This window comes from Pocillopora damicornis, chromosome 1 (assembly GCF_964200805.1).
Source record: "Pocillopora damicornis chromosome 1, jaPocDami1.2, whole genome shotgun sequence".
Lineage (NCBI taxonomy): Eukaryota > Metazoa > Cnidaria > Anthozoa > Scleractinia > Pocilloporidae > Pocillopora > Pocillopora damicornis.
In genome coordinates this window covers 20319696-20347384 of record NC_142670.1, presented here as the reverse complement: position 1 = coordinate 20347384, position 27689 = coordinate 20319696, and the positions used below count along the sequence as shown (strand labels likewise).

Sequence of the window (27689 nt, the reverse complement as noted above, 5' to 3'; positions counted from 1 at the left end):
TGTTCAGCTTCCAGAGACCTGGACCAGGAGGAACAGTGTCCGGGATGGACAAAGAGAGATAGACACCACAGTGATCAGAGAAAGGACAGGGGACGAAAGTACAAGAGGAAACAGAGGGCACCCATGAAAACGGAACACCAAAAAGGTCAATACAAGAGGCTAAACTGCCATCCCACCTGGTCCAGGTAAAACCAACAGAAGAAGGGTGGAGATACCTTCATATGTCCACCACGCAACAGTCCTCAACCAAGTTACTTAAGCAAGGAGGAGCTATCGCGAGGGGAGACGGGGGGATCAGAGCCCGCCTGATCCAGAGAGCGATGAAATACCTCTTTAAAAACGCCACAAAGAACCGTAGGGATTGAGGGATTGATCTTGGAAGGAAGTTCCCCAAAGAATTGATCCCGTGCAGGGTTGCAGTTTGGTGCGTATACACAACAGACGAAAGACAATGAAGGACAAAACAAAACAATGCAACCACATGAATTAGACGACCCAGGATAGGTGACAGAAGAAAAACTAGAAGAGAGAAACCACGATGAACACTCCGAAGATGACAGACAGTGGGTCTCATGAAGGCAGACAATGTCCGCCCCCACAGGTAGAGATTGCAACCACTGCACAAGGCCAACCCTTTTTGACCAATCCCTGATCCCATTGCAGTTCAAAGTCAAGATGGACAACATGACAACAATAATGAAACAGGCCATAATGCTATTAAGAGGGGGGACCCCAGCTAGAAGCCTTCCTGGCGGTCAGAGACATACTCCCCGGAAGAGAGTGATGACCAGGAGGCCCGGGGGTCTTCTTAGAGACCTTCGATTTGCCTCGCTCTTTTGAGACTGAGCACGAGGCGAGACCAGGCGGTGCCACCGAGTCCTCCATAGGAGACTCCAGGGCTGGCCGCTTACGGGGCCCAGAGGCAGGCACCATCTCAGTGTCCTCAGACGGAGAGGGAGAAACCTCCACACTCACGTCTGGGACAGACTCACCCAAACCTGGGGACACATTACTAACTAAGCTAGCAGATGAGCGGCTTTTAGGCTTGCTATCAGCGGAGCAACAAGCCCCAGCATTACCAGCACTAATGTCTGTATTACTAGCCTCATTATCTACATTGTTTACATTAACAGCATTATCTACAGAGCTTACATTACAAATAGTACTACCATTGCTTACTTTACTAATTGCCCTACCATTGCTTACTTTACAAATAGCATTATCTACACTGTTTGCATTACTAACAGCATTACCTACATCACCAATTAAGTTGCCTTCACTATTTAATACATTACTAGCAGTGCTGCTATCATCACTAACGCTCAAACAAGGTCCCCCATCGGGAACCAAAACGGAGGTAACTCCACCCTCCAAAGAACCATGCCCACTGCGTGAAGAGGGGGCAGCAGAAGAAAGGGTCTGGCTTGATGGGCTATCCCCCACACCCGCAGCCCCACCCGACTCAGAAACTGGAGAGACACGCTTGGGCAACTGACCTCAAGCACCCCTGCCATAGAAACTCTGACACTGGGGGCACTCTGTGACAATGAAAACACCTGCCCTTGTTGGGGCACTTAGAGGCTAGGTGACCCTCCTCCCGGCAGGCATCACAGGTCACTGGCTGATCCTTATACCAAATTTTGCAGCAAACCCCAGCGATCATAAGGGTCCACAGGATCTGCCTTAGCTGCCTCCCCACCCTCTTCATCTATTTTCCCTTCTTTTTCTGCACGCCAGCCCCAGGGACTGCCTTGGATCTCTTGACGATGGAGGCCGCAGCCACGGCGGCCGATGGAATTATTGCGTGTTTAGAGCGCTTACGACTCACTGCCAGCAGTTGGTCGAGGGAATCAGGTGGTTTGGATGAGGAGGAGAAGCTCAAAATGTACAGGGAGTCCCTGCATTCCATGCTTCCCGACTCCTGGTTACCAAGATCACTGGTCTCTACATTAATTTCATTTTCTTTGACTACATTAATTCCATTTTCTTTGACTACATTAATTCCATTTTCTTTGACTACATTAGTTCCTTTTTCTTTGACTACATTAGTTCCTTTTTCTTTGACTACATTAGTTACATTATCTTTGACTACATTAATTACATTATCTTTGACTACATTAATATCATTTGCATTCTCCATACTAGTACTACTTTCTTCTGTTATATTTTCATCATTATCTAGTGTTACATTATCTACAACTGATTCATTTTCACTTTCGATGCCATCCATACCTTCCACCGCGGCAAGGAGGGAAACGCCCAATGGACCACGGGTCACTTTGACCTTGGGCACGCTGGGAGACCCCGCAGATGAAACATGACTATCTTCGGCATCCATACTATTTATGGGCTCAGTAACTTCAGGGACATCGACTTTGGCCGAAACTGGTGGGGCCACAGTGGGCAGGAAGAGCTCGGCATCCACCAGGGGGGCAGTGTTGGCCAGAATAGGACCATCCCCCCAAATGCGCCCACCCCGGTGGGACAGACATGCACAAGCCAGATGACTGGCTTCGCCACACTCCCTGCATTTCCTGTTATGTTGACAATCCGCGGCTTTGTGGCCCATTGTTTCACAGATCAGACAAAACAGAGCCATTCCGCAATACCACACCCGAGTAGGATAAGAGTCTACAAAAACTTCAGCAGGGATTTGCTGGGACAGGGACATTGTAAGGATGTGTGACCCTGTGAGGAGGTTAGGGCGACCAGCGAAGTAAAAATAAAACCTTTTTTGCTGCCTTTATTTATGATAAAATGTGCCTAATTTATTACATAAAATACCTTTCATTATGACAAATAAGTACGAACTTTAAAGCGAGTAGTAAAGGAACCCAGAGTGGTATATTGGAAACCCGAAACGTTTTTCTGGGTGTTATTCACTGTATCCTTAACCTTGAGAAAATCACATGAACCCGCATCCCTGGCGGTATAAGGTGGAGGGATGCGTGTGTGTAGGTGGGGGCAAGTGGAAGCAAAAATGCATAAATGAACCCTTTATTCTTAAAAGAACAATTTGGCCTCAGCTTCTTCTTTTGCACGCCGGCCCCAGGAACTGCCTTTGATCTCTTAATGATAGAGGCCGCAGCTACGGCGGCCGATGGAATTATGGAACGGTTCGAGCGCTTACGACCCTTGAGAAGCTCGAAATGCTCGGGGAGCCACTGCATTCCATGCTCCCCGAAGCCTGACTATCATTACTTTCATTTTCTTTATCTACATTAATTTCATTTATTTTAACTACGTTTTCTTTAACCACATTAGTTTCGTTTACAATATCCATACAATTACCACTTTCATTTTTACTTTCACCATTAATTACTGATACATTATCTACTGATTCATTATCACTATCCATACCCTCCACAGCAGCCAGGAGGGAAACGCCCGATGTGCTGTGGGTCACCTCGACCACGGGCACGCTGGGAGGCCCAGACGAAACATGACTATCCTCAGCATCCATACTACTGACGGCTTCAGAATTTTCAGGGACATCGGCCTCAGCCGAAGCAGGGGGGCCACTAAGGGCTGGAAAGAGTGGGCGTCCGCCGGGGGGCGGCGTTGGCCAAAATAGGACCATCCCCCCAAGCACGCCCACCCCAGCGGGACGGACACGCCCGAGCCAAATGACCGGCTTCACCACACTCTACATTTGCCATTGTGTTGACAGTCTGCGGCCTTGTGGCCCATGGATTTGCAAATCTGACAAAAAGGGGCCATTCCATGATACCACACCCGAGTAGGATAGGAATCAATGAAGACTTCAGCAGGAATCTGCTGCGACAGGGACATGGTGAGGAGACGAGACCCCGTGAGGAGATTAGGGCGCCCAGCGAAGTACTGGTGTTTCATCAACACAACCTTACCAAACCGATGGAATTGCTCTAGGAAGAGGGCTTCATCCCCCTCTGCCGGATAATGGTGAACGTTACACCATGGTGTAAGGCCGGTCAGAGGGGGTCATGTCGCATTCAACGTTCTAGAGCATGATAGAGCCCTAACTAACGAGGCGCTCCTTGTCCGCGAGCTCCTTAAAGGTAAGCCTGATAAGGCCCCTCGGCATGAAGTGAACAGCTGACAGTTTACTAAAGTCTACAACTTCTTCCAGAAATGACAAGACCCACGGCTTTTCGTGTGAGATAATGGCCACGGGCACATGAACAACACAAGTGTTCGCACAAAGGAACACAAAGTCATCTTTGTCATACTTCTGCATCTCTTTAATGGTGGACTTCCCTATGCAACATGAAAATGCAGACAGATGACTGTTAACGATTGCAGAACTCTGCACTCTGATATAGAGCATCTGTACCCACTTGTGAAAGGAAGGGCAAAGGCCTCTTCACTTTAGGGTGGGAAACAGGAAGGCCTAGTCTACTCTATTGAACGCCTTTTCCTGATCAACTGTAAGAACGGCTTGGGGAAGATAGGTTGTTGAAGTGTAAGAGATGGCATCTCTCACCAGGGGAATGTTGTTGCCAATAAAACAGCCTGGGACACCAACTGTTTGGTCTGGTGCGACAACATGTTCAGTTACCTTCTGGAGACAACCTGCAATGCCACATAAAAAGCACTCTTTTTTGAAGGGGTAGTCCTTTGCCTGATGCCTTGATTTCTTACAGGTGTGGTAGCACATATTCTGCTCATAGTAATAGACCTTGCATGGAAAATATATAATCCGAATAACCTCAGGCACAGGGTTCATCAGTTTTATTTTAAAATTTGATATTGCAACCACTTCCCACTTTCCCTTGGAACGTAGTAGGAAGCTTCTTGATATAGTAAGCAACAAAAGCGTTATGTTAAGTTTTATGGAGAACACTTTGACGAGAAAAAATTCCGGCTTTTCATATTTTTCACGGTACTTTCCCCATGCAATAGAAACCAAGGAAGAGGCTACCTTTGAAAAAATTGCAACCTGTTCCTCTTGGTTCAAAATCTCAGAAAAGGTTTTATTCTTAAGATCTGTGTCTACTCTAAAAAACCAATAGGCTAACTTTTCAAAAGCGAAAGTATTTAGCTCACAGGCTTGCCAAACAAGGGCAATGTTAGCCATTTTCAGGCCATTTTTTTTCTTATCGGACTGTATGAAATGCTTGGTTGATTTAAATTTAGAGCGTCATGCATGAAAGTCCTGGATGATGTCGCCTCATTCTCCATGATGCAGACAAAACTCAGAGAGAGATGACTTATCCATTGTAGAATGGCCATACGATTATTATTATCCCTAAGGCTGTTGATATTGAGGGACATCCGTGAAACTGTCATGGCAATGATAATAAAGGAACAGTGGAACACTATTACATAATTTTGGAAGAGACAGAGTTTGCTTGTGCCCTTTTCCTTGGGACTCCCACTTAGGGGGTGTAAGTAGCTCTTTTCTTTAATTGAGTCACACTCATGGCGGTTGAGGGCATGACAACCCATTTGGGGGACTGCCTCAGCCGAGGAGGCCTATGTGCAGCCATTAAAAAATTGTCAATGGAAGGAGAAACTCGAGATGTCTGCACCATCAGTGTTGTTAAGCCCAGTGCTATTATTATTATTGCTATTATTTAAATCATAACTATTTGATTCACAATTTGTTTCACTATTTGTTTTATCATTATTTGTCTCGATTTTCATTTGATAATAACTTTATTGATACTGCAGAAATAGATCAGCTAAATTTAAATATAAAGACAGCTGGTAAAACTTGCGTGCAGTTTAAAAAATATTTCTAATTAGTGTTAGGAATTAAAAAATATTTAGAACTAAAAGATAAGATTTGGATACAATGGTAACATATATATATATATATATATATATATATATATATTATGAGAGGAAAAAAGGACGCAACTACATTTCCCGACAAGCCTGTTTCGTGAATCGCTTCACTCTTCCCTGAAGAGCATCCAATAAAAGTCAACATGTGCTTTTTTGATGTCCTCCTGGGAGGAGACTTCAGTGCCATTTAAATCGTAAACTGAAGAGATGTGAGATCTCTGAGCTTTAATCTTTTGCAAATTAAAAAAGTACCGGCTGGGCCGTTTGCCCTCCTCTTGCCATTGTGCGCGGCTATGAATCATGATCCCTTTGATCTCTTTGACGCGAAGGGCTTTCAATTGACGGACGGTGTCGTCCCCATCAACTAGACGTCGATGGAGACGAATTAATTAATTTTTTAGGAACACTTTTTCTTTACGTAAACGTCTCTGCTTATTACGAGAGAAATGATCGATTCCTCTTTGATGGACAGTTTCAAGAACTCCCACCAATCCTGGAGACTCGTGAAAGACGGTAAAAAACGTAAATGACAATCAATCAATTTCTCAATAGACGTACAGAAATCCTTATTTTTCAGCAGAGAATTATTAAAATTCTAAACACCTGGGCCGCGTTTGACCCCGGTGAGGATATCAAAAACAAGAGAAACGAAATCATGATCGGAAATCGGACAAGGTGAGATGTCACATTCAATGCTGGGTGGCAACAAATCCCTAGAAATCAAAAACTTGTCTAATCTACTCCCAATAGACCGAGACGAATTAAACCACGTAAACTCTCTGGAGGCAGGATGCAAATTATGCCAAACATCAACAAGCGCAAAATCATTTTTCAACGAAAAAGTTATCTAAGGCATTATCGTAGCAATTAAAATCTCTGATGATGATCGCAGAAGACGGAATAAAAAAATCGTGAGGAGAATCAAAGAAAATGTTTCGCTCTACAAGATTAGTGGGAGCATAAATATTAACTAAATTAACATCTACTTCGTTGCTCCTGACCAACAAACTGACAATACAACCGTGTGAGTCTTTTTTCCAAGAAACCATTCGAGACGCAAATAAGTGGGCAAACTATTCATGCATGCCATTCTTCTCTTGATGTTCTCAACATGAGAAAAAAATCTCATTAAGTTTAATTAGCCTGAAGAACATAGGTACTTTCTGTGCGTTTCGCACACCTACCATCGCGGTGATTTCTGTTTGGGTTGACAAAATTGGCAAAAAATGATGGAAACATGCATTTGTGATAATTGTTTTTTTTGTACCTCCTAGCTCCTCAATTCGTTTTTGCATTTCTACTATAGTAGCTTGATACTCAGCCTCCATCTTTTTGTACAGTTCATTGGATCGAACCTGTTCTTGGGCAGCTTTGAGGTCACTTTCAATATGTTTGAACTTTTTGGTAGAACTTGTCTTCTCTCCCTTCCCACAGGCAGTTTTATTGGTTTCCTCTACAACTTCACAGCACAAGAAGGCAAAGGGACCCGCATATTTTTGTCCAGAGTACCCCAAAACCGCCTGACTAGTTGCCTAGTTACCAAGACATTGAGGCACATTGCCTCGAACCCCCCGATGCTGTTCCTTTATGAAATCCTCAAACATTCTATTCCTGACTGCATCTACTTCTTTGTAACAGATGCTCTCTTCCTCACTTTCTGTTGCTTGGCAGTTTCCACACTGACACCTTGTAATAAGTAATCAGTAAAGTAACGAATTTTTTCATGACGTTGAATAAGAGAAATAGAGGGCACAACTTGTTTGATTGTTTTCACCATAAGAGACAGTTGTCAGCCCCATTGCTGTCACAAATATGAGAGACAACTCAAACTTGAGGCTATAAACAAGGTACAAAGACCACAAGTCAACAATAAGTTATTATGAAGACTGTTCAATTCTACACGTGCAAACGCTATTTTTCGCTGCATCGTGTTTTAAAGAAAAATCCTAGAAATCTATAATTGTTTGCCAAATTCAACACAGGAAAACTTAAAACCCATTGAATCGCATGGAAACATGTATAATCCATCCAATTGACCTCCACAACTGCATTATTTTCAGTCTGAAACCTAAGCTTTCAAACAGTATAATTAAAAAATTATTGTACTCACAATTCATCGCTTTCCTGATTGAGGTAGCTGTGGCACGTGGGCTCTTGATTCTCTTCTAACTCTTGCCCTGTATTCTTGGTTCATCCTGGCGGTTGTAGCTAAAATTGTCTCAGTGAAAACACAATTAAAAAGGATTTACTTTAAGTAAATCACTATTTACAAAATAAAAGTGCAGAACAGGTGTGGGCTTGGCCCTTACTAACTATTAATTAGCAGAAAAAAGTTCCCAAAAGAGTCCAGAACGTTAAATATTCATACAATTTTAACTAGTGTAACTAAATGAATGGTTAAGCTAACTATAGAGAACCTGGAAGTACTAAAGCAAATATTTAGAATAACTTAGATGGGTACAAATACTTAAGCTAATACTTAAAATAACTAGTGGACCTTAAATGGGTACAAATACTTAAGCTAAAATAAGAATAACATTTACTTTCCCAACAAGCATTTCTCAGTCCACTGTTGGGGATAGGTATGAAAGCAATGCTTGTACTCTAATTGCATTAAAGTTTGGGGCTTGCTGCCTCCAGACTAACTGAGACATTAACATTAAGAACCAACACGGGTCTCCTTCTGCATTTCCAGAGTCATGTTGACATTAAGCACAAGCGCAGCCTAGTTAACACCATGGTGGATCGCGCTTATCGATTATCTTCTAACTGGTCTTTCTTCTCCGAGGAATGTGACCGCCTTAGAAGGGTTTTTCATAACTTGAAATACCCAAAGCCACTGGTTGAAACTACAATCAAGCGGTTCGTTGAGAGAAGGATTTCATCTACAGAGCCCTGTCCATCACCAGACGTACCATCGGAGATTGTGAGATTAGTGTTACCCTTCAAGGACCAATCGTCAGCTAATCATGTTAAACAACAACTGAACAGTCTAAGCTCGAAGTTAAGTGTGACTGTCCAACCAGTGTTTGTTAGCCCTAAGCTTGATCAACAGCTTAAGCAACACGAAATTAAGCCCCCTATTGTTAACCAACAATGTATCGTTTATGAATTTAAATGTAACCTGTGTGATGCAGGGTATGTGGGCTATACTCGTGGTCACTTACACGATCGCGTAGAAGGGCACACAAGGAAATCATCTTCTATCTACAAACACTACCACCTCCAGCACAATAGTGAAATGCCTGAACGCTTGATCGAGCAATTCAACGTCATCGCGAAATGTAGCGGCAAATTTGATTGCCTTGTTAATGAAATGTTGTATATTCGCATGCGTAAGCCAACACTGAACGTGTAAACGGATTCCATCCACGCCAAGGTGTTTGTTTAAGCCATTCATTCTAATTTATGCTATTCTTGTACCTTTCCTTATTTGCATGTTTTTAAACTAGTCTCTTGATAATGGAGTCACGATGACCCCGAAACGTCGAGTAATAAATCTTTCCTGGTTTTTTCTATGCCTTTGCTTTAGCAAATCCCTGCTGATCAAGTATTCTTACTTGGTGTGAAAAATGTGGTTCTTGGCCGCTGGGTCATAAAGAAAACTTTTTTTCTGATTGTGTAGTATCCACTGCTAACATGATTAATTTCTAGACAGTCAGACAGTAGAAGTATGAGGATCAGAAGTTAGAACAAGGGTGACCAGAAGGCCAAAACACATAAACAGTGGAAAAAGGAAAAAATTGGCACTCCAAAGAGATGAGAACAAAATAGTGGAGCCGGCATGAAATCAGAATTTTATTTGATTATTGTTGAATCATAAGCCAATTAAAATGAGCAATGTACATATGAAGTGGTATTAAGAATGTTCAATCGTGTTTCAGAAAAAATACCTTTCAGGGGGGGTGGGGAAGGGAGGGGGGAAGGGCAGAACAAAATAGTGGACCTTTTGAAATGGTATTGAATTTCGAAATGCGCTTCAAGAAAGAAAGACATTTCAGAGGGGGTGGGGTGGCAGATATGCACTTACCTTGATGATGGTGGTTGTTCTTGCAACATAATGTTTATGTACCTGAAAATTGAAAGGTGATTATAAGATGTAGCAACCTATGCATTCAGGCCAGTCAGGGAATGTTTTATCAGTCTACCAGTACAAAGTTATGGAACTGAAATGCAGGGTTGGCTGGGTTTTCTGCCAGGAATTACAACATTGGTGGAAAGTTGCGCCGGTTGATGTCCAGAATTCGGGATGTGGTGTGATGGCGTGAAGAGCTCGTCGCCAGATAATTCATCAGTAAAAAAACTCATCTATTGTGTCAGAGCCATCCAAGTCCGCATGGTCTTGAGAAGCCATGTGCTCATCAGAGGCTGTTTGGAGCGTTTTGGGCGATTCTGTCTCAGAAACAGGCATACTTTCAGAGTTTGCAATAGGCGTTTCAGTAGAATTTTCGGACAATGGGATTGAAACATCTTGCGGGGGCCGGGAAACTTGGGTGGGTTGGTTTTTGGCGGTCGTTGGTTGTTCTTCAGGCGGAAATTGGCTAGTTGAAGGCTGATCTTCGGGCCCCTCGGCAGTGGTTAGCTGTTCGGAGGTTTCAGTGGAACTGGCTGGTTTCCTGGACCATGAGAAAGGACAGGAGAAATAATTTATAGTTTACTCACCAGGCCAGAGTAGTTTCCCTTGTCTGGGGAGCTTGGACACTAGTATCCAGTACACTTGATCTTAGCCAAAAGGCCGAGAAATGCTTATTTGAATTCATATTTGGAAATATTTTGTTTCTAATAGATATCATTAGAAAGAATTTTGTTGTAAGAGGGAATGAGCTGTTGAATCTCAATTGTAAAACTTGTGCTTGTCCTGAATAAAAAATATTTGTAAGCGTACAAACAAAACAATGTCCTTAATACTATGTCTATCTGTTTATTCAATAGAAGACAAAAACATGTTAATCAGCTTTCTTACCTTATGAATCAAGAAGAATGAAGTTGGTGCAGCAGCAATGTTTAATGGTTGATGAGTGATCCAGACTATGAAGAACATAGATGAATGTGTTAGCCAATGAAACTGTCTCATAACAACTTGAGTTGTTCAATTTGACTAAAAACCATTTATCAGGGCATAAACTGCCTTATGATCAGAAAAATAAGTCTCCCAAACAGTGGCCTGAATCTTATCTTCATCCATATTAGTATAGATATGGTCAATACAGGTGTTATTGTCTGTTGTATAGCAGGACATGCTTATGCAATGAATGTGCATTCAGGAGAGATAACTTTATAGACGATTCTGGAGCAGTGCAGATAGGAGAAAGGCAAACTTTAAGTTTGCCTTCTCCCCTAAGACGTAACATTTCTTTCTCAACAGCTGGACTGACAGAAATTTTATCTTTGCATAGGTTAGTAATATGTAGACCTTCTATGGCTGTAACACAGCTAAGGCCAACGTAATGTATGTGAGGAATAGCTCTTTTGGTTTCAAAATTAAGAACAATTCTAGTCTCTGTATCACCTTGTGACCGGTGAATAGTTTTTGTAGCAGCTTGTCTTAAAGGAAATTGTTTCCTTACAACTTGAGCAGCTCTATTCCTACCAACAGTAAATTGTGTGGTGACTGGCTTTATAGGAGTCCATGCAGGTTGAATACCAGAGAGACATATAAATGTCTGTTTTCCTGCCTAGTTTTTGCACCAACATCAGTGTGATCAAGCTGTGCCCGTACTATTCCAGATGGATAAGTGGTTTGATGCACCTGTATAAGCTTTATCACATTGCCAGCACCGTTTGTCATACCATCATTAATTCTAGTATTTAAGGAAATTTCAGTTCTTTCACCAACTGCTATGTTTAACAAACCATGCAATTGTAACAGAAAGGCAGCCGGGGCCAGGTGCTTTATTGGTGTTCATACTTCTTAGTGCAAGAGTCATTTCTTCGAGCGTCATCTGGCCTACGCAAGACGACACTTGATGGGAGGAAAGTTAACGCGACAATGAGGACAAAAGATCATCCTTCAAAGCCGCGTCAATTGGCTTTTTGGAAAAGAGCTGCGAATAAAAATCAATGTGCGCTTTTTCGATCTCCTCCTGGGAGGAGACTTGAGTGCCATTCAGATCGTAAACTGAGGAGATGTGAGATCTCTGAGCTTTAATTTTTTGCAAATGAAAAAAGTACTGGTTGAGCCTTCGCCCTCTTCTAGCCATTGTGCGTGGCTACAAATCATGATCCCTTCAATCTCTTTGATGCAAAGGGCTTTCAATCAACTTTCTGTTTCGGAGATCAAAATGGAGACGGTGTCTTCCCCATCAACTAGGCGTCAACGGAGACTAATTAATTTATTTGTTAGTGTAAAAACAGGTTTTGCCTTCACAAATAAATGGACAGATGGGGACAACTCTTAAAAACTCCTTCTGGGTAAAGGCTTTCCTTGGGGGCACTCGCTGGCTGCGGGAAGGACCGGAATCTATTACGGCTGCTTACTATCCTGGAGACAATGACTAACAACAACAGGGTTGGCTCCAACGTAGATTTATTCTGCAAGCTGTACTACAATTTTGACCAGAATGGACCTGGTTCGACCCCCCTATTCTTTTCTCTCGTTTCGTCTCTCTTCTCTTCTCTTCTTCTCTTTTTTTTAAGCTTTACAAAACAGTTACATTAGAAACACTTGTTCTTTACATAAACGTCTCCGCTTATTACGAGAGAAGACGATTGATTCCTCTTTGATGGATAGTTTAAAAAACTTCCACCAATCCTGAAGACTCGTGAAAGAAGGTAAAAAACGCAAATGGCAATCAATCAATTTTTTCAATAGATGTACAAAAATCCTTATCTTTCAAAAGAGAATTATTAAAATTCCACACACCAGGGCCGCGTTTGATCCCGGTGGGGTGGTGGTGTCAAAAACAAGAGAAACGAAATCATGATCGGAAATCAGACAAGGTGAGATGTCACAATGCCAGGTGACAACAAATCTCTAGAAATCAAAAACTTGTCCAGTCTACTCCCAATAGATTGAGACGGATTAACCACATAAACTCTCTTGAGGCAGGATGCAAATTACGCCAAACATCAAGGAGGGCAAAATCATTTTTCAATGACTCATATTCTTATTGAATAGAAACATTTCCACCAAATTTATCTAGGGCATTATCATAGCAATTAAAATCTCCTCTTATGATGATCGCAGAAGACAGAATAAAAAAATCATGAAGAGAATCAAAGAAAATCTTTCGCTCTGCAAGATCAGTGGGAGCGTAAATATTAACTAAATTGACGTGTACATCGTTGCTCCTAACCAACAAACTGACGATACGACCATCCGAGTTTTTTTTCCAAGAAACCATTTCGTGTGAACATCTTGACGAGATCAAAGTGACGACACCACCCTGTCTACCAGAGGCCAGAGACCAAAAACTTCGGCCCGACCATCTGCGAGACAGGGATTCAATAGTAGATTCTGAACTAATTAAAGTTTCCTGAACGAAACAAACATCACAATTGGACGTCTCGATCAAATCACATAAAAGGTTGTAAGTGAGGGAGTTAGCAAAACCCCTTGCATTCATAGTTAGAAGTTTGAAAGGCTCAGAAAAAAGACTCGCACTCAAAAACCAAAGCACTTACTTGGAAGCTTTTTTAGATTTACTTTTCCCTTTTTAACACATTTTGGCAAGGAGTCCGAAGATTTCCTCTTGAGGTCAGTTGTATCTCCATATGAGATTCTTGGGTTTTGGGCAGACAAGGAGCAGATGGAGAAACAGGTGGGTTGGACGACAAAGAGCAAGGTTTTCTAGACACAAGAATGGGCAAAGTCGATTTTTGGGTGCAAGCGGCAAGAGAATCAGAAGAAGAAGAAAGACGGACAGGCACTTGACGGGGAGGTGGTTTCAGCAGAGCTTCGAAGGGAATTAAGAGGCCTTGAGAGTCTAAGGTTTCAGAGGAGGGAGAGTCGTCAGAAGGAGAAGGCAGGAGCGTAGCAGTAGGTGGTAATCCAGTCGGAGCGGTCGAAGTGGAAGGCGAGTCAAGGACAGCTGGAGTAGATGTTGATTAGTCAATTACAGCAGATTCAGACGGCAAATCATTGGTTTCATCGGCTGCAGGTGGAACAGAGACATGAGGTATAAACTTTGTCTCAGCCATACTCGCTCATCCCGTCTCTTGAAGAATCGATGGCCACATTGCTAGCTTCGTTGGTGGAAATGCCCCAAGTGAAGGGAAAGAACCAGGAATAATCACAGTGCATGCCACGATGTCCCTCTTCTTTACAAATGCAGCAGAGTGTCGGGAGGTGACAATCCCGTGCCTCGTGGCCAATACTTTCGCAATTAAAACAGATTTTGTTGGGACAAACATTACTAAAGTGTCCTGGTTGATTGCATTTTCGACAAGTAGGGACTTGGGAATTATATTTGATATAAACTTAATATTTGCGAAACCACAAGTAGTTTGGAATGGGTTTGATGATATGGAGACGGTAGTGCCGCAAACCGTTATAAACATTCAGGGCAAGGGAATGTTTTCCCCGTCGGTAGTGCAAGACCTTGCAGAAAGGAGCTAAACATTTAATGATCGCGAGGTCCGATAGCTCGAATGGTGCATCATAGAAAGGCAGGAAAGTAAGTGGCTTATCGATGTCTTGAAGAGCATAATTCTCAGAATTGACTTTAAGGGAATTTAGCCAAAGAGATTTCTCTTTAGCTGCCATAGTTTAAAAGGTGACAACAACCTCACAGTTTAATTTCTGTTGTCGATATTGGCGTTTACTAACGCGTCGAAAACAGATCTGGCCGTCGTTGCTTTACTTGGCGTAAAGAAGGCACTCTTTGGCCGTTGTGGCATTGTGTTTTCATTGTAGGCTGGCACTGTATAGCGAGGCCGTTCATCGAAGGAAATTGTGCAGGCAGCTCGCAATGCGTAATTTTCGCCATTAACCACATTCCTATCCTCACTTTCTTCAGTGTTTTCATTACCAGCAGGCATCTCATTATCCAAGGTCGTTTCAGTTATTTACAGGGAGGGAGCGCAACCACTGCTCAAGACCAGCACGCCTGGGCTGATCCCTGATCCCATTACGATTGAGAGAAAGGACAGACAGAGCCATGGAAAGGTAAAGAAAGATCACAGTCATTTTCTCATGGCAGATAAATGACCCTGCAAAATGGTAGCCAACGCCGCACCTGAAGTGTCACCAGGGTAGCCGAAACTTTTATGGCAGCTCTCTTGCCAGACTTAGGGGCCTGGGAAGGTGAAATCACAGTAGCATCGGAATCAGAGCTAACAACCTCGTCCGAAGAAACCTCCGAAGCCACCTGTTTCCGGGTGCCAGAGACACATACCATGTCTGAGTCACCTGAAGACTCATCCGAGGACAAATCCTCGCAAGACGACTCCACAGGAGCAAACTCCATGTCAGAACCACCAGCAGCCACAACAGAACCATAAGATGCTTTACTAGCAGGCGTTACATTACTACAAGCACTATTTAAATTACCAGCTAAAGTAGTAGCATTTGCATTATTAGCAGTGCAGTCCCCCTTAGGGTTTAAGACCGCAGCATTTACGTTAACTTTCACACTATTTGTGCCATTACCAGCATTTACACTAGAAGCATTTACATCAAGAGCCGGCTCTACTACATTGCTCACATTATCACTGCTTACATTACAGCCAGAAGCAAGGCTATTATCATCATATTTTTATTTAAGTTTTAATTTAATTTAACATAACTAACTCCACTAACGGCTTTCTCAATGATCTTTGAGATTAGTGTCAGATTGGAGAGGACGAAAATTTGAAAACTGTTTGAAGTCAGCATCAGGTTTCTTCAGGGACGGAGATAAAGCAGCGACTTTCAATGTATTAGGCATTCTGCCAGTTGATAGAAACAAATTGACAAACTTAGTTATTGTAGGTAGCAACACCGAGAAACAGCCCTTTAGAACCATTGCAGGTAAAGGATCCAAGACACAGGACTTAGAAGAGGGCTTACATGCAAACACCTTTACTTCCTCTTGGCTAACCTTTCTAAAGTTATTGAACTCCACAGGACATGTTAATGGTATTGGACGAAAGGGCTCTACGATGATATTCCTCTGAACAAGTTTAGAGTGAATTTTATCAATCTTGTTAATAAAGAAATCAGCAAATGAATTTGCTAGAGCAGAATTATCAACAGAGGGTGGATAACGCTTCTCAGATGGTTTTTGAAGTCATTTATCAACAGTCGCAAATAATGTCCTTTGATCTGAGGAATGTTCATTGACGATTGAAGTGTAGTGCGCTGATTTCAATGTAGCAATTAGGTTGTTAACCACACAGCATTGACGAACATATTGATCCCAGTCCCACTGTAGCCACGAAGCACGCCACCTCTGTTCCAGTCTTCTCCTTTTTCTTTTCTCAGCAACGAATCCAATGTATACCACGGTGCAGATGGCCTTACAGTTACCAGACGTTTCTTTTTTGGAGCATGTTGGTCCAATAACTGTCACAGAACCCTATCATACTGATCTACCATCATATCTAAGTCAGTAGCTTGATCTTGTAACAAAGGAGAATCAATAATGTCCTTACAAAAGGAGTCCATATTTAAGGAGTGTAATTTCCGGACATTTATCAATTTTTTTCATATTGCAATACTAAATAACTATTTACAGAAATATTTACAGCAGCAGTTTGTAAGAGTCGCTGTTCAAGCGGCACAAACCCGGAGCTTCCCAGCAATTTTTAAAATGGGAGAAAGTAAGCCGATAATAATCGCAAGCTACTCTGTTCTTGATATCGCTGAGGATATAACGGATCATACCCTCAGGGGTATCATTTCCATTATGGAAAGTAGCTTTATTACGAAATTTCCAGATACCGTACAGGATTGTTTTCATTAAAAAACGAATAAGTTGAGCACTTCTAGGGCTGACGGGAGCCTAACGGAAAAAGAAGACAGAGTACAAGACGGCAGAAAGACATTACCAAGAAGAGAAGAGAGGACAGGAGAGAAAAAGGACCACACACGTTTCACACGAACACAATTCAGAAAACAATGATCAATTGTCTCTTTACGAGAATAAGATGCGCATTTATTAGAATCAATATACCCCCAATTTTTCAGAGAGTCACGCACTTTAACTGCGCGAAAGACAATTAGCCAGAGGATATCGTTCTTATGGTTTTCAGAGAAACCATCCCGCACATAATCCCAGAAGAGGTCGAGATCAAAATCAATCGGGAGGAAGGAAGACCAGAAACGGTGCAGAACCGGTGAAGCAGAGTTCTCTCTCAAGAGAGCTGAATAGCACCTCTTGGAGGAGAAAACAAAATCCTGCCACTCTTGGCGGGAAACAATCCTGCGAAGAGTGGTGAGAACCGAAGAACATTTCTCATAATAAGGTGTCAAATTTTGCGTGTTCGGAGTGGAGTTATCGCGAAGAGAACGCCACTCCGGACGGCAAGAAGCGAGTCGAGAACCAAGAAAGTATTTGGTTAGGAAAAAGGACTTTGATTCTCGATCTTCATGGTTACAAGTAAGGGAAGCTAACTTAAGAGAGTCACTTTTGGTCTGAAAGTTAAAAATGCCGAGACCACCTTTCCCTAGGGATTGGTGGCAAGTCATCCGGCTAACCGTTTCAATTTGAGATCCCCAGAGAAAAGGCCAGACTAGATTGTTTACCTTTAAAAAAACCCATTTAGTCAGATAGAACATCATCAGGAGGAGAAGAAGTATCGTCGACAGGCACATCAGCGGGGGAAGGAGTTTCAGAAATTAGAGGGGAAGCGGGAAGTAGATAATCTGCGCCGCGACCATAAGAGCAATCGCTCAAACCATCGTCGTCGTCAGATTCCACCGTGACATTGTCCTGCTCGTCGGTTGGAGAGACCGTAGGAGAGAACCACGAGTATATACAATTGATCCCCAGATGACCTTCCTCCTTACACAGACAGCACAAAACAGGACAAGGACAATCGCGCCTCGTGGCGGAGACCCTCACAATTAAAGGACACACGGTTAGGACAAACATTACTAAAGTGGCCAGGAAGATTACACTTACGACACGTAGGTACTTGAGAACTATGTTTTACAAAGACTTGAAATTTACCAAACTGGAGGAAGCTGGGGATCGGTTTCGAAATCCTGACCCGGTAACGACGGAGGCCATTATAAATATTGGGAGCCAACGAATGCTTACTTCGACGGTAATGGGGGACCTCACAATATGGCGAGAGGCCCTTGATTATGGCCAGATCGGACAGCTTGAAGGGAGCGTCGTAAATCGTGAGGAAGGTCAACGGTTTCTCGACGTCTTGCAAAGCAAAATGCTCGGCGTCGACTTGCAGTGAGTTCAGTCGAAGGAATTTCTTCGCTGAAATGGACTTGAATGTGACGGTGACCTCCCCAATCATCTTTCTTTGCAAGCATGCAATTTCCGTCGCGTCAATTTCAGCATTCTCCAAAGCTTCGAAGACCGACTTGACTGTTGTCATTTTGCTCGGCATAAAAAAAGCAGTTCTTGGCCGCTGTGGCATTACATTCTCAGAGAACCTAGCTCTCTCTTGCTGTGACGGGTACTCGAAGGAAACAGTTCTCGCCGCCCGTGAGGCGTACGAGTCTTCATTGACAACATGGCGGTCTTCAACATTCTCTGCATTCGTTTTGGGCAAACCATTAACGGGCATCTCATTATTCAAATCAACAGGCATCTCATTACTCAAATCATCAGTAACAGGTATCTCATTCTCGCATGTATCCATATCACTAAAAAACTATTTTACTCACAAAGCGAAAAAAAAGTTTAAGAAAAATCACGCTTACCAACAGCAAAAACTCACTTACGTGTTGGCTGATCTAGCCAAAAGGCCGAGAAGCGATGCCGAAGCATGCCCTGGGTGAGGGGGGTGGTCGAGGGATCCTTCCCATGGTTTATGGTGGATAGTAGCAGGTCGCCCCCACAAGCCCTTGCGAGTCCCGCAGACGGTCCCAGAGGCTGACCGTTTGGTATCTCCTCACTGTAAGATTTTAAAGCCAGATACACACACCTACGGGCCTAAAACATTGTATGATAGGTTTTTAGGACACGTTGTCTCTAGGGACCCCTCCCTCGCTAGGGAATAGTGCTTCAAATCGATGCTCCTCAATGTGTTAACTGGGTTGGGGAAAATACATTAGGGTTAGGTAACGACTTCGGGGTTAGGGTAACCATTTCTTAGGGTTAGGGTAACAATTTCTGGACCACATTTAGTATCTGGGCAACCGAGCTCGATTCATGTTCACCGTACTAGAAGAGCAATTCGAGTACCATTTCAAACCAACCTCGGTCCAATGAGCTCGAAATGCAGTCAATTCGATTCGAGCTCGATTCAACTATATCGTGCTCGATTAAAACATAGTTAGTAGAGGGAACTGGTTGGGAAAGCCGGCGAACTTCAAAGGCTCAAACAATAGAGTCCCAGCCGAGGTTGAATTGACCCGTCACGTGACTCTGACCGTGCACACCACAAACAAGATGGCGGATGCTACAAACGAACTCTTCGTGTTTGGAGACGATTTTGAAACGATTTTGAACATGTTAGAGGAGGATGAAGCAATCGAGAAACACTTTTCAACTACAGCGATTGATGTAAGTATATTCTATGTGAATTCTTCGGCCTATTTCGGCTGTCGTGACCCTAAGTGTACCATACGCGACTCTTCGACAACAACTTGACCATCGTACCCAACGTTGACAAGTTAACTACGCGAAATTTTTTATCGCCAAGATACTGTCGAGCTAGATGACAAAACTGTACGTAAACGTAAGCTTAAATGAACTTTGAAGGCCATTAATGTCCATGCATTTTGCGGTAATGACCAAGACCACTTTGTGATCGTTTTTACCACAGGTTCAATCGGCAGATTTCGTTTGTAGTGAATGTGGAAAGAAATAAAAGACAAGAGGAGGCTACCAGAGACACAGAGCTTCTAAGCATAACCCTAATGAAAACGACAGACAGGAACGGACGACTCTCACTCCAAGCAGTCTTGCTGAAATTGTAAAATATGCCATACAGACTGTAAACTGAGGCAGAGCTTTTGCACCAAGCCTTAGGAATGAGTTGAATTTGTACCAATTCAAACAATTTGATGAGGGAACTGATGAATTTACCGTGCTGAAAACAATTTATGATGGATATTTGAAAAATGGGGACATCGAGAAGTTTTATGGAAAATATTATGGTCAAGTGCCATTGCAGTCCAAAAAGTTTTTTTCAGGACTATCCCACAATGCTGCAACATTATTAGCAACTAAGGTGGCAGATAGTATGCTGGTATACTGCAAGTCCATGAAGGCTTGTTGTAGTAGCAATCATCCAACCCAAACTCTGTTATCAGAGAGAGAGAAGGCTGGTCTTCAATATGTAGGAGGTTATGTATGACATAATCTACACAAGCAGCATGCAAAAATATCAACAATTGAAAGCAATCATGCTATGGCAATCTTAAAAGCTGGAAAATTGGAGACAGGGTCTGATTCACAAAGACTGGTGTCAAGTTTGAGTCGTGGAGGTCTTTGGTCCATAACCAAGCCAGCAGAAAAGATTTTTATCAGAACAGAACATTATTTTCGACAAATGACATCTACAGTCAATCTGGCTCAAGTTGACATAGCTGATATTGTGGGCAAATCAGTGAGTGATAGTGAATTGTTGTCAAATTACTATTTATTAGTTTCTGATGCTGAACTTGTTCCAGACAATCACATTGTCAAAGATATCTTGCATGGTATTGTACACTTGTATGTCAGGGTGCGTTCATTTTCTTTTGCCAAGGATATTATCCAGCGTCATAAAATTAATACGAAGCAATCAAAAGCTAAGGCACTTCACAAGGAGATAAGCAGGAGCTGTGAAGAGCAACAACAATAGAGGCTTCATTAGAACTTTTTTAAAATTTTTACTTTTTGCTGTATAAAAGAATGTAAAAAACACTAACATATGCTGCTAAAAAATGTTCCTTTTCCTGTTTCTGTTGGGCATTTGTTGCAAATATAACTCCTACTTAAAGCACTTGAAGACTGTCCATATATGTACATGTATTGGTTGCTGTAAACTGGAAAGTCAACAGATACTCACTTTGGTCTGAATAAAGCCCGGAAAGGGAAGGACTTTTTTGTTTGAAGTACCTCATTATGAGAAAATACAATCCCTGAGCAACCACTTTTCTAGCAATATTATTGCCCACTTGAAATATCACTCTTTTGGGTGGTTTTTTTAAAGTAAAAAAGCATTCAAATTTGGAGTTTTACATTCCCACTCTACCCTTGCTCTAAAATCAGTTGTCTGCAATGCCATTATGTCCAGTTTAATGTACATGTATTGAAACAGTCAAGCAATTTTTAATTTTTTTCTGCATGGAAGCTTGGTGTGTGTAACTTGATCCCATGCATGGCAGGCATCCCTTCTACCCCTAGTGTTCCCACTCTGGCATGACACTGTCCTCTGGATTCTGATGGTGTTGTTGTTATATCCAAATGTGCGGATATCTGGATTGTCACTTCGCCTTCCCAGTTTGCGCTGGTTCCCAAAATATTCCTCCACTGGGTCCTGGCAGAAACGCTCTGTGAGCACGAACTCCATCCCTTCATGAAGCAGGAATTTGGTTGCCTCAATTGCAGAATACACTGTTATCTGGAAGCCCTCGTAGGTCTGCCAGGAAAGGAACATACGGGATCTGGCATTCTTGCTGAAGTTTCCTGGCCTTTCCTCTGTGCTCTCCTTCCATTTCCTCAGATACTCCAAGAAATTCAGTAGAAACTTAAACCTGAAACCAAGTGGCAACCAAAAATGTTAGTAACACCAACTACTCTCAGCTGTCAACACTGACACTCGTATCTGTCAAAGTAACATTTAATACTATTGATTGTCATCTGCTGCTCATAAATTTACAATAACAATGACATTATTCACCTAAAGTGGATGTGCCTAGTGGTGGACATTTACCGAGCCACAAATGAGAATGGATAGCAATCTGGGCACACACAAAAATCTATGCTATCCACTGTTTTAGTATATACCAATGAAATAATGATAACCTCACTGGAAAAAATTTTCATAGAAATAAGTATACAGCAGTAGAATTATGGAAAAAAAAAATTAAACAAATTTTGTGTTGTGCTGAAACTTCTCACAAAGAGAAGCAAAGTAGAGATGACTAAAACAACTACATGTTATTCCATTCAGGTGTTAAAAAAACAGTAATACCTTTTATCTTGATCAGATCGGTAAGGGGCTACAAATGGCTTGCGCTTCCTCTGATATTCTGTGGTACTCCGAACATTCAGACAATCAAAAAAGCCATCAACCATTTCACAGAGTTTTGCAGTTGCTGCTGCCTCTGGTGGCCCAAATTCCTTTAACACTGCAGCCACAGATGCACTAAGGACTTGAGCTGCTAGGTTCACTCGCATAACAGAGTATGCATTTAGGTTGACATGTTCAAATGACAACTTAGGCAACAGTTTCAAACCATTGTCCAAATCTTGATAGAAAATTTGTGTAATGTGCTGCCACAATAGAGAGAGACCATTGTTCCACATGTATCTTGTGGACTTTCCAGAGCCTGAATGCATCAGACAGTTCCTTGTTGTCTTGACCAGGTGTGGGGCATCCGAGAAGAAATATATATAACGATGGGGTGCAAACAAATTTGTTGTACGATAACAAACATCCTTATCTGATTGCCTATCAAGTGACTTGTGAAGCCGATAAAACCTCCTGTTGGGTGAAGCACCATCAGATGTGGCAGCAATAACCCACAAGTTGCAAGAGGTCTCAAGGATACAGACAGCTTCCCAAAACAATGGCAACAACTGAGCAGCAGTAGCACCTGTAGTGGCAAAGTGAGCCAAGCCAAATTTAAGCTCTGTACAAATTCCACGTACAAGGAAAGCAAGGGCATGCATAGCAACATCATCAACCTTCTCAAGAACTCCAAAGTTCAAGTTTGGGTCTCCAAGATCGGTAAAGCCAATCAGTTCACCAGTTGTCTTGTCAAGTACAAGGTTTGCCATAACTTTCATTTCGTCAAACAGGAGAACAACATATCGTTGTACATCAAAATAGCAGTCAGTCTCAGTCCTGAGTTGCTCAATCACTTCCTCTTGAAAGCCCCGTTGTGGCTTTATAGCGTTTCGGTAGTCCTTCAAACGTCGCTGACTTGGAAGAACCAAAACCTTGCTTTTTCGAAGTTCCTCATAGCATGAAGGTGACTTTACCGCAAGGGACAAGCAGAAGCGAATCATCATTGGGTGATAACGTACACCAGTGCGGCTACTTGAAAACAATTTCTTTTGCTGTTGCCAGAAAAGATTCATAAAGGGAGTTATTTCATTGTCCGCTGAATCAAATAGTTTAACGAAGTCATTGCTCAGTTCATGGTCTACTTCAATGCTTGATTTCTGTAATTCATTGCGCATTTCATTGAGCTCTCTTTCAAGTTCATAACATCGCAGCCTTTGCTGTCGCAGAGTCAGTTTGATCCTCTCTGGATCAGTCTTTGATATAGGAGCATTGACATGAGTGGGTGTTAACTGATGCTTGTCTTTTGCCTTCTTCGCTTTTTAAGAACACTTTTGGTACTCCATGCATGCACTGCACACCTTTTCAAGTTTTCCACATATAATCAAACAGTCCTTTACTCTCCAGTAACCTTTGTGTGGAAACTGTTCGTCTTCCTCTAACCCCTCACTCATGGGAACAACATGATGAAACAGTGTGCTTGTCATCTCTAGTGTGTCAACTGCACAACACAAACTGTAGTTCTCCCCCAACAGTTCAGCAAGACTATGTATGGATATATTCCTGACTGTACGCTGATAATCAAGGTACACAGGATGATCCTCCGGAAAATAACAGCCATAAACTCTTACTGTAAATGCTAGACTATCATCCACAACGATTTCAAACTTCGGAAGCACATATGGAATCTCTACCTGTTTTAAGACAGCTCTGTCAGAAAATGTTCCAATGTTCCAGTTTTGAAGGCTCTTTAGCTTAGTCAAGCGCTGACAAAACTCCGTGAAAGTCTTGTAATGAACTTGCGGCTTCTTGATCAGATCCTGGACAATGGTTCACTCAGGTCTTTGCTCGGGTTTTGGAGTCTCGTGAGTTTTTTTTCGGCATGTTCAACTTGGGAAGAGCACTAAACCGAGCCTTCTTCTTAGTCATTTTCTCTGAATGAACTATAAACAAGATAAAAAAATTACACGCCAAGTTTTAACGGCGATACAATAGATGGAAAAACCCCATATACAGTCAATTTCTAGTAAAAATCGCCTGAATTGCACCACTAACACGACTACACAGAATATACAGGACTGATATCTAAACACAAATCGACACCGTGACAGTCTACACTGGCTCGTACAAGTTCGAGCTACTTACATATTTCAACGTCCTCAGGTTCGAAGTGTTTTTCGCAGGTAAAGATCCTGTCCTTCGCTACTAAGACTTTAAATGGAGCATTGCTTTCTCTTGTCTTTGTAATTTCGTTCAGCCACTCTTGTCTCCATTTCTTGTGAGCCTCGTCCTTTGGTGCAGGCAACTTCCAAATTCCAATGCCTTTCGTCCTTCTGCTGGTCCCACAGCCAAACACAGCGCAGTTGTCGCCGGGCATGATTTTCCCAGGATGCTATATTTCTAGTATCTGATTTCAACAAATTCTTCTTTCGCCCGAATATCAAACAATTTAGTTCTACAAACGGAATAACGCTACTCAATACGCCATCTTGCTTTGTGTGTGTGTGTGTGTGTGTGCACGGTCGTGAACACGTGATCACTCGAAAATCAGAACAAAGAGTTCCTCCTTTGAAGTTCGCCGGGTTTCCCAACCAGTCCCCTCAACTAACTATGATTAAAAGGACGAGCTCGACGAACTCAATCTGCTCTTATCGACCTCAGTTATTTTTATCGAGCTCAGTTTGCCACGTATTCTATCGAGCACGGTTTGCCTCGCATTCTATGGGTTTCATATTGAGCTCGATTTGGTATCGAGCTCAGTTTAATCTTCATTTAGCAAATGAGAGGTAATCTGGTACCAAGACTTGGGAGGGAGCATGGGACGAGCGAGAGTGGCCATGTTTCTGGCAAATTTGTCGAGTTTAGTTCGTGAATTCGGGACTTTTTAGGAGTATGTTTTCGGTCGAATTCGAAAGAAATTAAGAAGAGTGATAGAAGAAGAGCAAAGAATGATTTATACTGGTAAGGAGATGAAGGAAATGACTCTAAGGTGAGCATTGGCTCTTTACGTGAGGGTGTTCCGAGTTGCTGGTTCATAGTTTTTAGTAACGTTTCGTTCAGTTTCAAACTTAAGCTCAATCCTGGAGGGTACGTTTCTCGGTTATTTTAAATCTCAGTAGTGTAATAAGAAAGTGTCTCCCTCCATTTTACCAACCCCAAGTTTATCCCACAAAAAAGTATACATAACAACATGCAACAATACACACATTCTATTTTTATTATATGAGCTCAATACACTTTGATTCGTGTTTCTATTTTAATTGGTCTTTTGTAACAAGGAAAAGGAACAGAACTCTAATGAAATATGAAAATCTTTTGGAGAATATGACAAAAAAATAGTCTGAAAAGTAAGGTATGTTCATCCCTTGCAATCAAATATTATGAAGAATAATATTAACTATACTGAACATATACATTATCAGAGACCATGGTTGATTGACGACATTTCACGAAATTAAGAAAGTGTTGCAGGCTACTGTAATTGTTAAGAGAAGCTAAAGTACAGTTCAAGCTGTGTTTATCAGTGAGAGAAATGTATTTTTTAATCCAGATTGATAAAATGTTGCTAGATGAAGACAGATTTGCCAATTTTGTGAAAAGTGAGTAATTTTCAGGAATTGGTTTGATAGTTGAGAGCAAAGAGGTTTCCATTATTAACAGGTCTTAAAATGTTCAATCCAGTTATAAATGTGTTAATAGATCCACCAAAAAGCCATTAAACAACTGCAACAGTTCATTTTTAACAAAATAATCAATGCTTGTTGATCTACCTTGGTTTTTAAACGGCCTGACCTAGCCCTCTTTATAGACTGCAAAAGCCATATCTTTAATTGGCAGTCATGACAAAAAAACACAAGGAAGACATTTTGGGCTGTACAATTAGACATTATAAAAATGCTAGTTCACTTTTTTTTTTAACTGAATTGAACATTTTATGACCTGTTCATAAAATTAATACAAGTTGAGGAGGTGAATAATAAATTAACTAATATGAAGTCTGCCATTTTCGTCGTTCTCAATTCCAGGTGCTGTCACAATCCTTCAAAAACAAAATCAATGTATTTACAAATCATCATAGCATTGTTCTGGTAATTATAATTGTAAATCTCTTGTCAGCATGTTTGATTTCAGGAACAAAAGCCAACTGTTACTAGCCTATGTACATAATCCATTTTTGATATTCTTGTTTTTCCTTGACAGACTTTTGATTGAAAGGTTTTCACTGTTGCACGCATGGCATAAAGAGTTTAAATTTGCGTTAAATGCTGCAGCATTTATCTGTATCACACTTTTACACTCTGTGTACTCATAATCTTACCGAATTTCTCTTATGTTGAAGGGTCCTTTTTTGCCTTCTTTCTTTTGGCTGTTGTCCTCCTGTCCCTCCTTCTTTTCTTTGTACCTTGTTCTTTTTCTTTAATTTCTCTCTCTCCTTTCATTTCCTCATGTTCTTTTTCTGCTACTCCAGCTGGTATTCCTCCATTTTCCAATTTTTCTTCTTCATTACTTACTCCTTTTTCCTCTTCCTTTTCTTTTTCCTGCTTTTCTTCTTAATCTTCTTCCTTAGTCCCTTCTTCTTTCTCTGCATCTCCCACAGCTTGGCTTTCATCTATGATCATACAGAAAATGTTGAATTACTTGGTTCTATGTGTTTCTTGTTCACAATTTTTATGTTTAGCTGAAACCCTGAGTTTGTTATTATTCAAACAAAATAATATTTTGTGGGTCACTGTCATATCATGAAATATGTATCACCAGGGGTGGTAATCGTTCTACAAGCATTTTCATTGGTGGACTAAGAATGCTATTTCTTTTACAGGTTAATGAAAATCAAAGTTTTCTTACCTACTACAGTTGCAGAAAGGTTGTTGGTAGGAAAATTCCCAAAGAAGGACACCTGCAAGTAAAACAAGGGAAGGGAAGTGTGCTGCTCAAAAGAGTCCTGCTAACTATCATAATTAAAATACACATTGTTCCTTTGAGCATCACACCATCCTTCATTGATTAAATTTACAAATTTTAAAACACTTCATACACTTTATACAGTAAAACTGACTGCTACTATCCATGGAATTGCTTAAACAATAGAATAAGTGACATTGTTTGTGTCAATGCTTCTGAAGAGGGAGGCATGTCTGTCTACCCCAAGTGTCAATGCTCACAAAGACCCTTGTCCCAAGGAGCTTTTCTGTCTACCCCAAGTGTTGTGGCTAACAAAGTGCCTCATCCCAGTGAGCTTTTCTGTCTACCCCAAGTTTCGAGGCTAACAAAGAGCCTTGTCCCAAGGAGCTTTTCCATCTACCCCAAGTGCCACGGCTAACAAAGAGCCTCGTCCCAAGGAGCTTTTCCGTCTACCCCAAGTGTCGCGGCTAACAGAGCCTCGTCCCAAGGAGCTTTTCCGTCTACCCCAAGTGTCGCGGCTAACAAAGAGCCTCGTCACAAGGAGCTTTTCCGTCTACCCCAAGTGTCGCGGCTAACAAAGAGCCTCGTCCCAAGGAGCTTTTCCGTCTACCCCAAGTGTCGCGGCTAACAAAGAGCCTCGTCCCAAGGAGCTTTTCCGTCTACCCCAAGTGTCGCGGCTAACAAAGAGCCTCGTCCCAAGGAGCTTTTCCGTCTACCCCAGGTGTCGCGGCTAACAAAGAGCCTCGTCCCAA

The 27689-nt window shown here is 41.9% G+C and overlaps 2 protein-coding genes, 2 long non-coding RNA genes and 2 pseudogenes across 7 annotated transcripts in view; 3 read left to right on the top strand and 3 right to left on the bottom strand.

Annotated features, from left to right (window-relative positions):
* Window positions 1–27689, top strand: part of LOC149052662 (uncharacterized) — an 89936-nt gene that overhangs the window by 18985 nt on the left and 43262 nt on the right. The window lies entirely within an intron of this gene.
* On the top strand, window positions 1668–5298 carry LOC149052674 (uncharacterized). Its single transcript, XR_016186326.1, has 2 exons — window positions 1668–2698; window positions 3370–5298. It is a non-coding gene; the product is annotated as an uncharacterized LOC149052674 (long non-coding RNA).
* Window positions 14901–18698, bottom strand: LOC149052673 (uncharacterized). The gene is made up of 2 exons (XM_089201139.1): window positions 17699–18698; window positions 14901–15447 (listed from the first exon to the last, which is right to left on the bottom strand). The coding sequence occupies exons 1-2, from the start codon at window positions 18511–18513 to the stop codon at window positions 14901–14903; spliced, it is 1362 nt and encodes a 453-aa protein (XP_089057265.1). The 5' UTR covers window positions 18514–18698.
* LOC149052672 (uncharacterized) lies at window positions 19242–20916 on the top strand (annotated as a pseudogene). The gene is made up of 2 exons (XR_016185926.1): window positions 19242–19379; window positions 19642–20916. The product of XR_016185926.1 is annotated as an uncharacterized LOC149052672 (transcript).
* On the bottom strand, window positions 23618–24643 carry LOC149052671 (uncharacterized; annotated as a pseudogene). The gene is made up of 2 exons (XR_016186118.1): window positions 24181–24643; window positions 23618–23978 (listed from the first exon to the last, which is right to left on the bottom strand). The product of XR_016186118.1 is annotated as an uncharacterized LOC149052671 (transcript).
* LOC149052670 (uncharacterized) lies at window positions 25237–26906 on the bottom strand. Of its 2 annotated transcripts, XR_016186311.1 has the most exons (3): window positions 26881–26906; window positions 26354–26644; window positions 25237–26074 (listed from the first exon to the last, which is right to left on the bottom strand). It is a non-coding gene; the product is annotated as an uncharacterized LOC149052670 (long non-coding RNA). The 2 variants fall into 2 exon arrangements; XR_016186310.1 differs by lacking the exon at window positions 26881–26906 and having other exon boundaries at window positions 26354–26757.

What these genes read in the sequence shown, in the direction of transcription:
- LOC149052673 (XM_089201139.1), bottom strand. Translation starts at nt 18,513, where the DNA reads ATGGATACATGCGAGAATGAGATACCTGTTACTGATGATTTGAGTAAT. An exon ending in TCCTGTTTTGTGCTGTCTGT is followed by an intron (nt 15,448 to 17,698) that starts GTAAGGAGGAAG and finishes TGATGATAATAG; the next exon opens with CCTTGCTTCTGGCTGTAATG.